Source organism: Balaenoptera ricei, chromosome 20, assembly GCF_028023285.1.
Source record: "Balaenoptera ricei isolate mBalRic1 chromosome 20, mBalRic1.hap2, whole genome shotgun sequence".
NCBI lineage: Eukaryota > Metazoa > Chordata > Mammalia > Artiodactyla > Balaenopteridae > Balaenoptera > Balaenoptera ricei.
Window position 1 is genome coordinate 7003832 of NC_082658.1, and position 16105 is coordinate 7019936.

At 61.2% G+C, this 16105-nt stretch overlaps 1 protein-coding gene across 2 annotated transcripts; it reads right to left on the reverse strand.

Annotated features, from left to right (window-relative positions):
• Nucleotides 1–6183: 6183 nt before the first annotated feature.
• On the reverse strand, nucleotides 6184–15874 carry FDXR (ferredoxin reductase). 2 transcript variants are annotated; one of them, XM_059906589.1, is made up of 13 exons: nucleotides 15715–15874; nucleotides 15005–15123; nucleotides 14843–14914; nucleotides 10469–10564; nucleotides 10148–10270; nucleotides 9849–9962; nucleotides 9412–9513; nucleotides 8529–8636; nucleotides 8200–8284; nucleotides 7867–8066; nucleotides 7613–7784; nucleotides 6753–6923; nucleotides 6184–6619 (listed from the first exon to the last, which is right to left on the reverse strand). In XM_059906589.1, the coding sequence occupies exons 1-13, from the start codon at nucleotides 15791–15793 to the stop codon at nucleotides 6489–6491; spliced, it is 1572 nt and encodes a 523-aa protein (XP_059762572.1). In that variant the 5' UTR covers nucleotides 15794–15874; the 3' UTR covers nucleotides 6184–6488. The 2 variants fall into 2 exon arrangements, with proteins under 2 accessions (XP_059762572.1, XP_059762571.1); XM_059906588.1 differs by lacking the exon at nucleotides 15005–15123 and having other exon boundaries at nucleotides 14843–14940.
• Nucleotides 15875–16105: the final 231 nt, after the last annotated feature.

Consider the following 16105-nt stretch of genomic DNA (forward strand, 5'->3'; position numbering starts at 1 on the left):
AGCTGAGCGTCCAAGCGCAGCCCAGAGGGCAGGACCTGGGAAGAACGTGACCAGAATAGGTGCTCACTACTTCCATTCTACTGTTGAACATCAGGCTTGGCTAGAAAGGCCAGACCTTTGGAAACTCATCCATCTGGGTTCTGACCCAGGAAGGTTCACAGCAAATGCTAATCTGGTGGGACTTCTCTGGTGGCGCAGTGGTTGGGAGTACACCTGCCAATGCAGGGGACCCAGGTTCAAGCCCTGGTCAGGGAAGATCCCACATGCCGCGGAGCAACTAAGCCCGTGCGCCACAACTACTGAGCCTGCGCTCTAGAGCCCGCGAGCCACAACTACTGAGCCTGCGTGCCACAATTACTGAAGCCCGTGCGCCTAGAACCTGTGCTCCACAACAAGAGAAGCCACCGCAATAAGAAGCCCGCGCACCACAACAAAGAGTAGCCCCCGCTCGCCACAACTAGAGAAAGCCCGGGTGCAGCAAGGAAAACCCAAAGCAGCCAAAAATAAATAAATAAATTTATTTAAAAAAAAAATGCTAACCTGGTACCAACTGCATGGATATGAGTCAGAGGGACCTGAGTTCAAGTCCCAGTTCTGCCACTTACTAACTGTGTGATCTTGGGGAAGTTGCTTAGCCTCTCTGAGCCATGATTTCTTGCCTGCAGTAATCACAGGACCTACTTCACAGCAGTGGGAGGGCTAACCACTGTTATCAGTATCCTTATCCTATAGGTGACAGCCCCACAGCCAGGTAAAGGAAGGCAGCTATTGTAACACACACACACACACACACACACACGCACACACACACACACCTTCTCCATCCTAAACTGAATCTAACATCCCCAAGGGCCCCGCCCTTCATAATCCTACTTGGCACAAAGCCCCCTCCTCCTGGGCACTGGATATCCCTACTCTACCCTCCGTGGCCTCAATTAGTAGCAGCTCTTCCACAGCAGGAGTGTGTCACCACTGATTTGTTCAGGGCTCGGGGTCACCTGAAACCCCGAGGTATCTCACACATGACCTGCCACCCTCGGCCGTCGCTGGTGTGAGGGATTTTTTAACCTTCCCCAAGGGCCTGACGTGTATCCCTGCGAAACAAACGTCATTGCTTTTGGACAAACAGCCACACCGGTGAATGGTACCCATGGATGCAGCTCTCCCTCCCAGCTGGCCATCGGCCACAGCTTTGCCACCCTCTCCAACTCCATCACATCCCCAGTGAAACTTCTGAACAGGGGAGAGCCAAATGGTGACCAGGCTGGGCTTGGTTTCATTTCAAAATGAGAAGACAGGATTTTTGGCAGGGGAGTGCTCATTTTTGTGCCCTTGAAATCTCCCTCTGTGTATGGTTTCCCAGTACACTGACTTAGAACGTCAGCCCGGAGGCGTGTGATTCTAGGGTGGGAACCTAAGCGTGCCGTGCCCACCACTACCTCCAATCAGGGATTTCAAATCACACCTGCAAAGAGCACAGTCGGGTTCATTTCTGCCTTTGCAAGGCCTCTCTGTGCTCATCTCTGCCCACCTCTGTAGGTTCCCCATCCTCTGGGAAGCCCGAAGCTTTCCCCACTTACGCCTCCCAGCTCTGAGCTCTAGAACTGTGCTGTCAAATACAGCAGCCACCAGTCACGTAGGACCACTGGGCACTTAAATGTGGCTCGTCCAAACTGAGGTATGCTGTGAAGTGTAATATGCACGCTGGAGAGTGAAGACTTTGTATTACAAAAAGAAAATCTCTCACTAATATTTTTATATGGATTACATGTTGAAGAAGTATTTTAGCTACACTGAGTTAAACAATATAGTGTTAGAATTCATTTCACTTTTCTTCTTCCTTTTTCTAATGTGCCTACATGTGGCTCTCGTTTTGTTTCTTTTGGACCACGTGACTCTAGATGAAGGACCCAGGTCCTCCCTCAACTCCGAGGGGGAACTGCCCCTAGAAACTCTCCCTGCTGGGAAGGTGTCCTCCAGGACTGGAGTTGAGGAGGAGAGGAAGTTGGTGCAGGTCTTGCCTCTCCCCAGGAGGGATTGCAGAATGCTCCTGGAGGGAGGGGCCCCAATCAGGCCAGTCTCTGAGCTTCAAATAGCAATGGGCAGATTCCAAGAGATTCAGGCTCCAGAGTCTCAGCACCACGTGGCATCCAGCCTCCCCCGCAAGGCAGGAGGTCATCCCCGAGCCCTGGCCTGATCCAATCTCCCACTTCCCTCCCCCTGGCCTCCCACCTCTCCGCCTCCCATCCACCCACCCCTGCCTGCCCCACTGGCCTGAAACAGTCCTCTGGCCACTGCACCCCTCCTCAAAGAGCACAGCTGCTCCCTGGTGCCCACAAATGAAGTCCAGACACCTGGGTCCCATGGACAGAGCCCCACGCACCCCAACTGTCCTCCCCTCCGTGCACCCCACACTCCCTCCAGTCTGGTGCCCAGACAGCTCCCGCTGTCCTCACCCCCAGGCCTTTGCCCTGCTGTTCCCTCAGGCTACAATGTCCTCTTCCCACTGCCTCTCTCTTGTCTACAGGACAAATTCCAGAATTTTCAGAGCCCCACCTAAATCCCTCTCCCACAGAGCACCTGCCTTAGTGCATGGCAGCTCTGGAAACACGGATGAGAAGACAGAGGGTCTGGGTCTGGCTCTAAGCCAGTTGCCCTTCTCCCCCACCCCCATCCCACCCCCTCCTGGGTTGGGGAGCTCCTGGCTATGCCCCTGCGATGGCTCCCTCCGTCATTTTGCCCCCTGTTGCAGGAATTTGCCCACTGCATGACGCCCCCGCCCCACGCTGGCCTGTTGTCCTAAGGACCTCTGCCCACCCACTTGCCGTCCACACCTTTCACAAACGTGCTGTTAATATCTGATGAACACCCGGACCCCCAAAAAGCCCGGCGGAGAGTGGCAATGGTGACACTTCCGGGACACTCAGCATCACCTTGAACGGCCTGAGCACCTCCACGAGCTTAGGGCTCTTCTCTTCCCCCTGCTCCCCCAGTCCCAGGCAGGCTCCCGCACACGGACGTGCACACGCACTCACACTCCAGACATCTGATGGCCGCCCCCTCTTCTAGGCCGGGAGCCTCGGTCCCAGGAGTCGGCCTAACCCACCAGCCGCGCTGTTTCCCGGGAGCCCAGGGACCCCGGCTGCGCGGCTCCTCTGGATCCACTGCCCTCCGAGTGAGCGGCCTCGGCTTTGCCGTCGGGTTTCCTCCCTCCATTTTGCCGAGCTAAGACCTGAACCCAGGCGCCAGGGGAGAAGACCACCCCTCCACCTTGCCCCCACTGGCGCGGTCACCGAGGTGTCCCTCCTCCAAGACGAACCCGCCCCCCCCCCACCAAGCTGATTCCTCCCGGAACCCCCGGGGGAATCTCTTACACTCGGGCTGTGAAGTTCGGGGTATTTTTAGGCCAGCGATAAATAATTCATAGGGAACGTGGCATCGGGCTCCCCCCGCGGGAGGAGGGGGCGCGAGCGGCGAGAGCCACCGTCACCCGCGGCTCAAGGACACTCGCGATGCGGCGGCAGCAGCGGCGGCAACTCCGGGCGCGGGAACCCGCGCCACGCCTCCTGGCGGCCAAACTGGGCACCACGCACTCCGCGCCCCCCGCCTCGCTGCTACCCTCTGCGGGGGTCCCGGCTCCCAGGCCCCCATCCCCACTGCCTCAAGCTGGGTCATCACCCCAAGCCCCGCGGGTGGGGGGCGTCGAGTTCGCCTGGCAGGCGGGGCTGTAGGCGGGTACCAGCGCAGCCCTGCCCTAGGGCGAACCCAGGAGTCCGGTTCCCGACCTACGCAGTCCCCTTCACGTTCCTCTTCGAATTCCTAACGGGGTTTAGGAGCAGGTTGGAAACGGACTGGCGCAGCCAGAAACTAGACGCGGGCTCTGAGATTGAGCAGACGAGCTCCTCGCCCCCGCCCAAGTTCCTTTCCTCAGTTTCTCCATAGCCCGGGTCGGATCGAGCCAGGGCGGTGCCACTATCAGAGGGCTGGGGACTGAACCCGAAGTTCCGACGGATGAGCAGGACAAGGACAAGTGGGGTGAGCGTCAGGGCCCCGCGGGAATTCCCCCTTCGCTCACCCAGCAGGACCTTGGGATGGGCCGTGGGACGCACCCTTGGCGATTTTCTGGCCACTGGGTGCTTTTGCCTTCCTATGGCCCTGGTCCTGCCCACCTAGGCCTGGCACGAACCGCCTTCTGCTGCAGGAGGCTCAGTGGCTCCCCTTCCCCGCCGTCGGGGATCCTGGTCGAAGCCCCGGGGGACCAGAGCAACACGCTGGTGGGGCAGCCAGGGCCCAGCGGACCCGGGCTCTCGGCTCTCCCAGGTCCTCTTCGCCCACCCTTCCTTTCCCCTCCTCGGAGCCTGGGTCCGCCGGGCGCGGGGCCGGCATTTGGGAAGAGCCCACCACCCGGTGAAGCCCACGCTGATTTCCTGAGGTCAGAGGAGGGAGCGCTCTACCGAAGGAAGAGCTGGGAGGGGAGGACCTGGGGGACTTACAGCCGGTGAAGGGGCGGGGGTGTGAAGGCAGCTGCGCGCGGTAGGTGCTCAGCAGACCTCCGGGAGCAGGGGGCCGGGCTCCTGGAGCCACCGACAGCCCCCTTTCGTCCTCTCTGCTCCGTGCCCTCTCCAGCCCCCTTCGCTCTGGCCGAACCCAGCCGCGGCCCCAGCTCCCAGCCCCGCTCCCCAGCCCCCGCCCGGCTTCCAGCAGCAACAGTTTCGGGGCCCGCAGCTCAGACTCCCACGTCCCCGCACCGCACCCTCCCCTGCGGTGCCGCGGCGCCGGGCGAAAGAGCTGGAGGGCTCGGCGACCCAGGAGACGAACGTCTTGGGCGCCTCGCCCGCGTCCTTCCCTCGCGCCCGCCGCGCGCCTGTCACCTCGGCCTCTCTTCCTCACCTCCTCTCCGCCCGCCCGGGTCCAAACCCCAGGCCCGGTCCCCGAGGGTCCCGGTCCCCCGGCTCCCCCTTCCTGGGGTTCCCTGCGCCCACCAGACTCTCCCCGGTGCCGCGCCATCTGTCTCCGCCGTCCTTGCTCGCGCGCGCCTGAGCCCAGCCCCAAGTTGGCGGCGAAGTTGGCGCCCCCGGCTCAGCGCCCGCCACTCACCGGAGGGAAGGGGCGCTGCGCCCGCGCCCAGAGCCCGCGCCGGCCGCCTCCCGCGCGCTGCATGTCCCCGCGCCTCGGCTCAGCGCGCTGGCGTGTGCTGTCCTAGCCCGGCGGGCGCCTTTGCTAGGGCGCCGCGGGGCCGGTGCCCGTGGCGCGGCCTGGCGGGCTGGGCCGGGCCCGCCCCCCGCGCCCCTCTGGTGGCCCGCTCGGCGCCCGGCTCCGTCCAGGGCTGGGCTGCGCGCCGCTCCCAGGCTTCCAGGGCTCGCCCACCGGCTGTAGCGGAGCGCTTGCCGCCGCCGCCGCCACCCGCACGGGCCCGCCCCACCGGGTCCCGCAGCCTCCGCCCCGCCCCGGCCCGCCTCGGCCGGCCCACCCCGCCGCCCGCTCCCGAGCTGCTCTAGGACTCTTGTTGCCCGCCCTCGCCTCCCTTCTCCCCTCTCCACGACTGTGTCCCCAGACCCGACAGGACACTCGGGGCCAAGTGCAACCTCGGAGAAAACAGGCTGCCCGGAACCCTGGGATGGAGCCCGAAGCTCACTGGGTGTGTGACCTTGGGCCGGTTAATTCCGAGAATGCCCCAGTCTATGAAGTGAGGCCCGCATCCTGGGGCCTGGTGTAAAAGATGGTGAACAGGCTACGGACATTGAGGTACTATTTTTTAAAGGCTTGTCAATCTGGCTGGAAACCAACAAAGGCGGGTAGGACAGAGTGGGGGACCCGCACGAGACAGAGGGGCCACAGGGAGCAGATGTGGCAAGCTGCTGCCCAGCTCCCTCTTGTTCTCTTTTCTTGTTTGGGTTGTACTGGGGACTAACCAGGGAGGGGACCCAGCAGTAGGGCCAGCAGGGCAGGCAGGCTGGGGTCACAGGGTGCCTGCCGTGTGGGCAGAAGGCAGGCAGGCCGCAGCAGCAGGGCCAAGCTGAGAAAAAGACGGTGGGTGCCAGGACTGGCTGCCAAAACCCCTCAAGCCCCCAAGAGGCCCCTGAGCAGGGAGCTGGCTCTGCAGCGCCACCTGGTGACTGGAGGGGAGCTGCAGCTGGAAGGTGACCCCGGGCCCCAGAAGAAGTCGCACATCAACCACTGTCCCTCGGTTGCGGGTGTTTTATTTCCAGCATATTTCCGACCTGGTGACCCTCCACAGTCCAGCAGGAGATAGGCAGGAGGGAGGAAGGTCAGCCTGCACCTGCACCCATCCCTAACTAAGGTTATCTCCTTGCTGAGAGTTACCCACAGTGGCACGAGCGACCTTCCGGCACGAGGAAGCGCTCAGAGGCCCCTGGAAAAGGGACAGCCAAGGCCCCACGCCAGGACGGCCAGGCGATGCAGCTGTGGTGCAGATCGCTCTCCCCCGCACAGCGCTCCTCCCCTCCGTGCCCGCCTGGGATCTGGGCTCAGCGTCCCAGCAGCCGCAGCATCTCCTGAGGATCCAGCAGCTTCTCCCTGGGCTTCCCCACACCCTGGCCCCGGGACACCTCCTCAGCATCCAGCTTCTCCCAGTCCGAGAAAGACACAGGCCAGACCCCTGCGGCAGAGGGAAGACGGGTCACTGCCTTCACCGCCTCCTCTACCCCAGCCCAGAGCAGCCCCCTTCCAAACAGTGAAAGGCCCAGGGAGCCCCCCACCCCGCCTCCCAGGAGCTCACACAGGGCCCAGACCTCGGCTGCTGAGCAGGGCCTGGACGGCCGCATAGCCAGGCCTGGGGCCAGACGGCAGCAGCCCCGCTTTCAGGTCCTGCAGCAGAATCTGGCCGGTGACGAAGCTGTCAGTCATGGTAGTGGTGATGACGCCTGTGGGCCCCCGCTTCACCCAGCCGCTGCAGTAGAGGCCTTGGAGAGGGGTAACAAAGGGGTAAGCAATGGGGAGTTGGCTGGACACCCCTGGCAAGCCTGGGCCTCAGTACACACACACGTGCACACGCCTCCATACACCCCACGGCCTCCCAGCATCCATCAGCCGGGCCCACTCTGGCCGCTGGCCCACTGCCCTCAATGCTTCCCAACCTGTATTCACCATGCCGTCCCCCCTTACACCTCAGTGTCCCTGTAGACCAGGAGCTCCCTGTAGGAGCTGGGTCCTGCCCACCTTGTTTCAACAGGCTCTCAGTCAACACTGACTGAATGAATTAATGACTAGACAGGTATGTGGATGTTAAATCAGGCTGGAAGCTCGCTGAGGCCAAGGGGCTGCTCCTTCATCTCCAGTCTCAGCACTAGGCCTAGCCCAGAGCAGGCCTCAGTAAATTGAATGACTTAATAACCAGACATATGTGTGGGCATCTCAGCTAGACTGGGAGCTTCCTCCAGGGCCAGGAGGAGGCTGGGGCAGGGCCAGGAGGAGGCTGGGGCAGGGCCAGGAGGAGGCTGGGGCAGGGCCAGGAGGAGGCTGGGGCAGGGCCAGGGTCTTGGGACAGGGCCTGGCTCAGAGCAGGTTCTCAATGCATGTCACCAGGTGAATGAATGAATGTGAATGGCCCTGGGAGACACCAGCCTCCCTGTCCCCCACTGCACCCTCTCACCTGGCACATCCACAACCCGGCCCTCCATATTGGGGATGACCCCGAGTTTGGGGTCAAAGGGCACACTGGGGTCGATGGGGCGGCTCTTATACCCAATGCTGCTCAGCACCAGCCCACAGGGGAGGTCCTCCACGTCTCCAGTGGGCACTGCCCGGGTGGCCTCACCAACACCCTGTGGGGAGAGGGTGGGAAACACCAGGCTGGGGCTGGGGAGATTTGAGAATGGGGGTGTCTTTGGGTAACAGAAGACTCACCTCCAGTCTGGTGACTGCCAGGCGGATGCCTGCCGCTCGCCGCCCATCTGGCGAGGGCAGCACCTGCTGCGGGCTTCGGAGAAAGCGGAGGCCCCAGGCGCGGGGGGCCGATGCCCAGCGGGCAGCCTCCGCCACCCCTGGCTTCTCCGTGGCTGCTCGAAGCAGTAGTTCCATCAGCCGCTTCCTCGGGCGAGGGACCTCTGTTAGCAACACAGAACATCTCAGGGCGGTGTCCGGGTTACAGCCCTCTCCCCTAATGCCCTCCCCCGAGCCCTCTCTGACCTAGACCATCCCCTCCCTAGTGAGCCGGGGGGCCAGGCCAGGGCCCCTCACCCTTGATTCTGTCCTGAAGGCCCAAGAAATCCGCAGGATCCAAAATGGGCCGAGTTCCTGGTAACTGAATCATCTCCCGAAGCTCCTTGGAGGTGTGGGCGGGGAGTGGGGGAGGAGTCAGGCCCAGAGCGCTGTCCGCTCTTGAGCCCACCCCAGAACCCAGCCCAGGTGGGAGACACCACCAGCTCCCACCAGAAGGCAGGCACTGGGCCCCAGGGGGGCCTGCCTGGCTCTCCCTGTTCCACCCCAGGCAGCTCTGCCCTGCCACACCTCCCAAGGGGCAGACCATCTACTTGGGACCCTGGCCCCTCTCCCTCAGGCCCCAGCACCTTAATGGTGAAGGCCACTTGCAGGGCTCCACGTCGGCCCACTATCCACACCGTCTTCACCTGACTCTGTCTCAGTGCCCCCAGGGCAGCCTCCGTGATATCCGTTTTCTGGCACAAAAGGAGGACCTTAAAGTTGTTGGACACTGACAGCAGAAGGGGCCTCTCCATTAGCTGGGCGGTGAGGAGGTTGGCAGCCTGAGATGGTACCACTGCCCACCCCCCCGGTGGCCAGATGGAGCACTGCTGCCAATTCTGCAAATGGCTCCAATTAGTAGCAAACCAGGCCCACGCTCTTCATTCGACAAGTGTTTACTGAGTGTTTACCACGTGCCAGGCACTGTGCAAAGGGCATGGGTTGGGGGGGTGTGAATGGTGAGCGAAAGAGACGTGGTGCCGGCCTTCACAGAACTTCTGATCTGGTGGAGAGAGAGACTTATCGAATATTCAGTAAAAAGTATAAAATTGCAGTGGTGACAACATGCTTTGAAACAGAAGTAGCCAAGTCTATGGGAGGAGAGTATTACAGGGAAATGGACCTATTCAGGTCCATGGAGGCTTCCTGGAGGAAGGGACAAGTGAACCAAGAACTAAAAGATGCAGACAGGTTAACGGGCAGGAGGTGAGTTGAGAGGGTTCTGAGCAAGAGGAATGGTGTGTGTATACGGAAAACTTTTTTTCAAAAAGCCTATGTAGCTGCAGAAAGTGAAGGGGGAAATGGTATGAGACGAAGCTCACAGGCTGCCTTTTAGAAGGCCTCTGCCCAGCACCAAGGGGAAACAGAGGCTCAGCGTGGAGGGACGAGGCCCAAACCCTGCAGGCAGGGGCACCCTCTCCTTGGTGTGACCCCCCCTCCACCCCTCCGGCCCTTGACCTACCCACTCACCTCCAGGTGCTCAGGTGGCGTCAGCAGGATCCGGGCCACATCCAGAGCCACATTCCCCTGCCCCAGGACCACGGCCGTGTCACAGCTCAGGTCCGGCGCCAGCTGGAGGACAGAGGTCTGGATAGGGGTCCCCTAACCTTGGCCCCAGTCAGGCTAATCTCAGCCTCATGCCCAGTCCCCGGCCGCACCCTCAGGCTCCCCTACACTCGGAAAGTCCACCCACCCTGAGCTTCAGCTCAGGTCCCTCCACCCCGACCTGGCGGCCCCTCTTCCCAGAGGCCTCCCCCCTCAGTCAGCCTGATGTTTCACATCTCATCTCACTGCGAGCTTCCCAGGACTGTGGCTCCCTCTTCCCCGAGCTGTGGCAGCCAAGAGCTGCCCCTGGCCCCGGTGAGGAGTGGGGAGGAAGAGGCAGGGGGAGTGCTCCCCAAACTCACCTCCCGGTTCTCAGGAAGCCCATTGTACCAGCCCACAAAGGCCCGGGCTGAGAACACGCCAGGCAGCTCCTCTCCGGGGATCTCCAGGGCCTGATGGTCCTCTGCCCCGTAGCTCTGAGGAAAGACCCAGAGGCCTCAGCAGCAGCTAAGGGGCCAGGCAGCCCCCGCCAGGCTCCCAGCGGCCTCCTTCCGGCTCCTCCTCCACAGCCTCCGCCGTGGCCCTCACCCCTAGGCCTCCACCCGCTGCCACCAACCACTGCTGCGGCCCTGCCCCCTCCCCCGCCCCCGCCTGCGCTCACCAGCACCACGGCGTGGTAGGCGTCCCGCAGCTCCTGCACGGTCACATCCCTGCCCACCACCACGTTGCCGTGGAAGGCACAGCGGTCAGAGTGGGCCGTCCGGGTAAAAGTGTTGATGACATTCTGCCGGGGCCCGAAGTGGGAGGGGTTAGAGGGTGGGGCAGCTCCAGGGCCCGTGGCTGTGCCACCCTCACCCCACAGTGTCCGGGGTGGCATCCCCCCAGAGGGCCTGGGGTCATTCCATGCGGTCAGGGAGCCTCCCTTCCCTCCTCACCTTGACCAAAGTCTCCAAAGCCCTGCTCCGAGCCCAGAGAGACCCACCTTCACCTCGGGGTGGTCGGGCGCCACGCCAAAGCGCACCAGGCCGAAGGGCACCAGCTGCTTCTCGTAAATGTCCACGTGGGCGCGGGAGTGGTGCTGGGGGAGAAGGCAATGGCTGGTGGGGCCGAGGGAGGCCCCTGTGGGTCCTGCCCTTCCCAGGACAAAGCAGGAGAGCCCAGCTCAGCGGGCTAACAAGGTGGCCTCGACCCTCTGCAAGGAGACAGAAAGGCCCACGACTCCCCATCTGCCTAGAGAGCCGGGCTAGAGGAGTGGGCAGCACAGCGCCAGGGCAGCCGAGGCCAGACTTCAAGGACTGCCAGCCCATTGAGATGGCAAGAACTCTGGCCAACCAAGGAAGACGGCAGCTTTCCCACCACTGGAGTTGTATCAGGGGAGCTTCTTCGTCTACTTGGGTCAGACGTGACACACAGCCCTGCCCTAGAACCCGCGGACACTTCTAGAAATGCCCAGCCCGCAGATGGCCTGAGAACCACCCTTGGAAACTCATACCTGCTTTAGCTCTAGCCTCCAAGACCATCCTGTTGGAAAGCGGACCAGCAGGACAGAGACTTAGAGGCACAGCTGGGGCATGAGGGGAGCACACGGGGATGGAAGTGGCCCTACTCCTAGTGTTAGAAAAAACAATCTCACTCATATGTCGGTTCCACATTGCCTGCCCCCCACCCCAGGGCACCCAGAGGGGCCGTGGGGAAGGCTCAGGTTTGGGGGTCGGGCAGACAAGTGTGGTAGCTCTGCCACCAAACAGCTGCATGGCCCCGGCAAGTCCCAGCGTCCGCCTGGGTCTCAGTCTCTTCCTCTGTAAACCCGGACAGATGACACGCCCCTCTCAGGGTTGTTGGGAAACATCCCGGAGGTCAGGATGGTGAGACTCTGGGCCACAGGCAGGTTCAGGGTCAAGCAGTTGGGGCTCCCGTGGATGACACTACCCTGCCTCGCGCCCCCATCAGCCTCTTGCGCGATTCCGCCCCCCCCCCCCCCCGATTCAGTGGGACTCGAGGCAAATGAGCTCCCGCCCTCCAGCAGCCCTCACCCCAACAAAGCCTCACGCTCAGCTCGTCGCCTTTGTCCACATCCCACTGCCTGCGCCCAAGTCCCGGTCCCCCACGCGCCCATCGTGCCTCCCGACTCTCCCCATCCCCCTCAAGCCCCGCTGACGTAGCTGTGCCCTTGAAGAGCTGCAGCTTTGGAGTCAACAGCCGCGGGGCCAACCCAGCCCCACTGCTATCTGACTCTGTGCCGCTGGAATGTTCCTCACTGGAGCACAGAACATTCCTTCTGGCGTGGGGTTCTGGATGAAATGAGCAAAGCCTACACCCTTAGCCCAGGGAGTGACCCGCTGTGAGTGTTCAATCAAAAGCTGTCATTACCGTCACTGTAGTTTTTGTGGTAGTTGTATGTCACCACCTTGCTCACAAACCTTCCCTGGCCGTCCTGCCGTGGGACAAAGTTCAAACTGCTGAGCCCGGAGGTCGATACCGGACAGACGCTGTCCGCCTTTCCATCTTATCTTCCCTTCTTTCCAGCTGTGAAGCCTTCCCTCCAGCTCACAGGGCTCTCTCCAAGGCCACCTCCATAAGGCTCAACCCGCTGGACCTATTTACTGGTTCTCTCACAGGACTGGCCTCATCTTCCAGGATGCCCCTCCTCCCTAGCTCTCACAGGTCCCTCCAATCCCTCTGGCTGTTCTTTTCCAGGCCCCTTTTCCTCTGTCCCCCCTCTAACAAGAATATTCTCTGAGGTTCTTCCAATCTGAGACCCCCCCCTTCCCTTGCCCCGGCACACATTCCCTGGGGAATTGTCATCCGCTCCCTCCTGTGACCTCAAACTCCTGTGGACTTACTGATGACATTCTACTCTCTCTCTTCTGCCCAGACCTCCCAGCAAGCCTGAGACCCCTGAACAGCGCACCCCAGACACCTCACACCCATTGGGATGAAAGTCAGTCCTCCCCTCCCCCAAACCTCTCCCTCTCTGCTCCGGGGTCAGAAGCTGGGGCTCCTCCCTGACTCCCCTCTACCCCGTCCAATCAGACCCCCATCCTCCCCACTGCTCTTTCGGCCACCAGCCCTGCCTCTCGCTCTGCTGTCTGCCCTGCAGGCAGAGAGAGGGCTCCAGATCAAAAACGGGGTGCTTTCAGTCCCTTGCCTAAAACCCTTCACTGAAGCCAACCACCTATAGCAGCAGGCGGGGGTTTGTTTTCAAATGTTGATTCCTGGGCCCCAGCCACAGTTTGATTAGGTGGGAACTAGGCCCAGAAATGTGTATTTTCACAAGTCCCCCAGGGGACTCTGATGCAGGGAAGGGGGTGGGCAGCACCAAGAGAAACTGCCTGAGTCCAAGCTGGTCAGTGGCTTCCCAGCCACCAGGATCTGGGCCCACCCACCTCCTCCAGCCTCTGCTCTCAGCCCTCCACCCTCACTGCACACGCCCACCTTCCTGAACTCACCGGTCCCCAAACCCGCATTCTCTTTCCTCTGGGTCTTTGTCACACGGTTCTCTGTGCCTGGGGCCCTCTGGCCTCTTACCCATCCCCCTGCCCCACCGGGTTGCTCCTTCTGTCCTTGAGACAGCAATCTGGACGTCACCTCCTCCAGGCTGGGTTAGGTGCCCCTCCTGTACACGCCCCCGCCACCCACATCAGAGCCCTAGAATACCACGTAAACCCTCTTCCCACCACTCCACAACCTCCCACAGTAGACTGTCAGGTCCTTGAGCATGCGGACCACGTCTGTCCTGCTCACACTCATGTTCCCCGTGCCAAGCTGTGCCTGGATCATGTCAGTGTCCAGAGGTTGATTACTGAATGGCCCAGCGCGGAGCTTAAGAGCGGGCTCTGCCATCGGAGTGCCCACGCTCAGAACCCAGGCCTTCCCTGCTCAGACGAGGGGCCTTGGGCAGCCTTGCTCGGTTCTCGCCTGTGAAGCAAGAGTCATGCCACCTGCTTCGCAACTTGTCTTGGGGATGCGATGAGATGCTGTACAGACAGTGCCTGACTCGGCTAAGTGCCACTGTCCCAAATGTGCTGCGCGTGTTCCCGCCGCAGGAGCACAGCCAGTCGCTTGGAGCTCCCAGTGGGCCAGGACCAGCTTGTAACTGGCCTCGGTGCCCATCCCCCTGCACCTCCCCCAGGGAAAGTATGTGCAGGCCAGAGCCTTTGTTCACACTGGGGACATTGAGAATCCTGCCTGGAAGGCCTACCCTCCTCCCTCTCCGAATTTCAGGCTCAGCTCGCACACTGCCCCTTACACAGAGCCCTCCAGGATCTCCCCAGCCCCTCGGAGATCCCTGGTCTCCCTGCCAGCGCCCATGTGGGAGGCCCTCTCCAGAGCCTGAGGCCTCCTTCAACTCACTTCTCCAGGAAGCACTTTCTGACTGACCCCACCCAACTGGGCTCATGCTGGTCACTTCATCGTAATTAGCTCTTTCCCCTGTGCTGCTTGGAAGCCGTGCTTAGGTCCCTTTTTGGCAGGGTGACCGACGCATCCTGGCCTCCCAAGACCCTCCCAGTTTTAACACTGAAAGCCTTACGTCCTGGGCAAACTGAGCAGGTTGATCACCCTACTTTTTAAGTATTAATATCTGTATATGTGTGTGTGTCTGTGCATGTAATTAATATATTCATCCTTTCTCCTCTCTCTCCACGGCAAGGCCATTGTCCTACGTCTCAGTCAGCCTAGGTCTCCCACACCCCTCCCCCACCCCACCCCCACCAACTCACGCCAACCCATGATTCTCCCTCCCTCCTCCCTCCCGCCAAGGTTTGCCGAAGTTTCAAGGGTAACCAGCAACCTTGGGGCCCTGCCCGCCAAGGCTAATACTATAAACCTTGAGACCCCGGCCATGGGGTGGGGGGAAGGCGTGGAATGGAGGGTGGAGAGCAGGCCGGAAGACCAGCACGGCATGGGGAGGGCTGGAGCTATTGGCGAGGAGAGTGCAGTGAGGTGCCTAAAGTTACAGAAATCCCTGAGAAGAGGGGGTGGCCTCAAGATGCAGGATGTTCAGGACAGAGTGGAGACAGAGGAGAAAGAAGGGAAGATGAGGGGCAGGACAAAGTCAGCATGCAGGTCTGCATAAGCTCCCTGGAGTACTTGGCCAAGAAGGCATAGCTGACCGTCTGCCACAGACCACTGACCATCACCCATGAGACAAACACACTTCTCTTCTAGCTGAGGACCTAGAGTGGGGAGCCCCAGGTGACAAAGCATGCGGGAAATGTCCCGTCTAGATGGGCTGGGAGCCCCTTCCCCTTCAGGGATCCAGGAGTGCTTTTAAAACCCAAAGGAGTGGAGCTTGCCCTTAGGATTGGAGCAGCAGGTGAATCATGGGAAAAGGAACCAGGAGGAAGCGGCTTACCTTTAGCAGGTGTTGGGTGGTATAAAAGCCAGCTGGGCCACTGCCCACCACACAGATCTGGGGGGTCTGCTCCTGTGTGGAGAACTGCTGGCGGAAGCCTAGGGCAGGGGTGACCGGGGAGGAAGGTCAGTTCAAGACTCCCTCCCCATCCCAAACCCCAACTTCAGTGTCCAACAGAAAACGGAGTTTCCCAGGCTTCACCCTCATCTGTGCCCTCCTTCTCTTTTTCCTCAAAGCTTTGGCGTTTGCAGGGTCCCTTACTTCATCTGAATTCCCAAAGGCTGTGTCTCCATCCAGAGCCCTCATCTCACCCATGAACTTACTACACCGCTGAAGATGGCCTACTCGACAATCCCCATCACCCCTGAAGCTTCCCTGCTCAGCACTTCTTAATTTTTCTCACCGGGTTCCCAACCCACCCAGCTAGAATACCACATCCTTCCAACAGACCCCATATCGCCCCTGTGGATCTGCCCACAAGGCCCCATTTTACCTCTTCTTACCTCTCTCTCCACAGAGCCCTCTATTGCCCATATAGGCCCCTGTTTCGCCTCAGACTTCCCTCTTGCCCCACAGACCTCCTTATCACCCCCATTCACTCCTTCTCACTTCTGTGGACATCATGGTCTCCCCTTCTCACTTCTGTTGATCCCTGTCTCACTCCAGGAGCCTCACATATTACCGCACAGGCCGCCATCTGCCCCTGTACACCACCCCCATCTCATCTGCATGAGTGGACCCCTCCAGTCTCGCCCCTGGTCCCCTCTCTCTCCCCTCTCCAGCCCTGCAACCAGCTCGGCTCCTACTCCTATACTTAGCGCTCGCAGGCCTCCCCGCGCTCCCATTCAGCCCTAGAGGTGCCCTGCTCCTACTCTGGGTGCTCTCGGAAGGAGGCGGCCGGGTCCGAGGCCATGCCAACCAGGGCCACCAGCGCCAACAGCGCGGAGCCATGCCTGGAAAGGGCAACTAGCCAGCGGACCCGACCCCGCTGACTGCCCTGATCTCCCGCGCCGGCTCCGGCCCCGCCCTCCTCCTTCCTGTGACCCCACCCACAATCGCGGCCCCGCCCCAAATCCCGCCTCCCACGCTCCAGGAAAGCACAGCGTAGCGGCTCCACCTCCACAACCGAAAGAATCCCGCCGCCCTAATGAAAAGCCCGCCCCCCCCGGTCCACCCCCTTCCGCTGAGGGCCCGCCCCCCCAGGACTTCCGGGCCGTACGTGACTCAATAAATTGCTCCGTAATCTTTACCCTCCCTCCAATT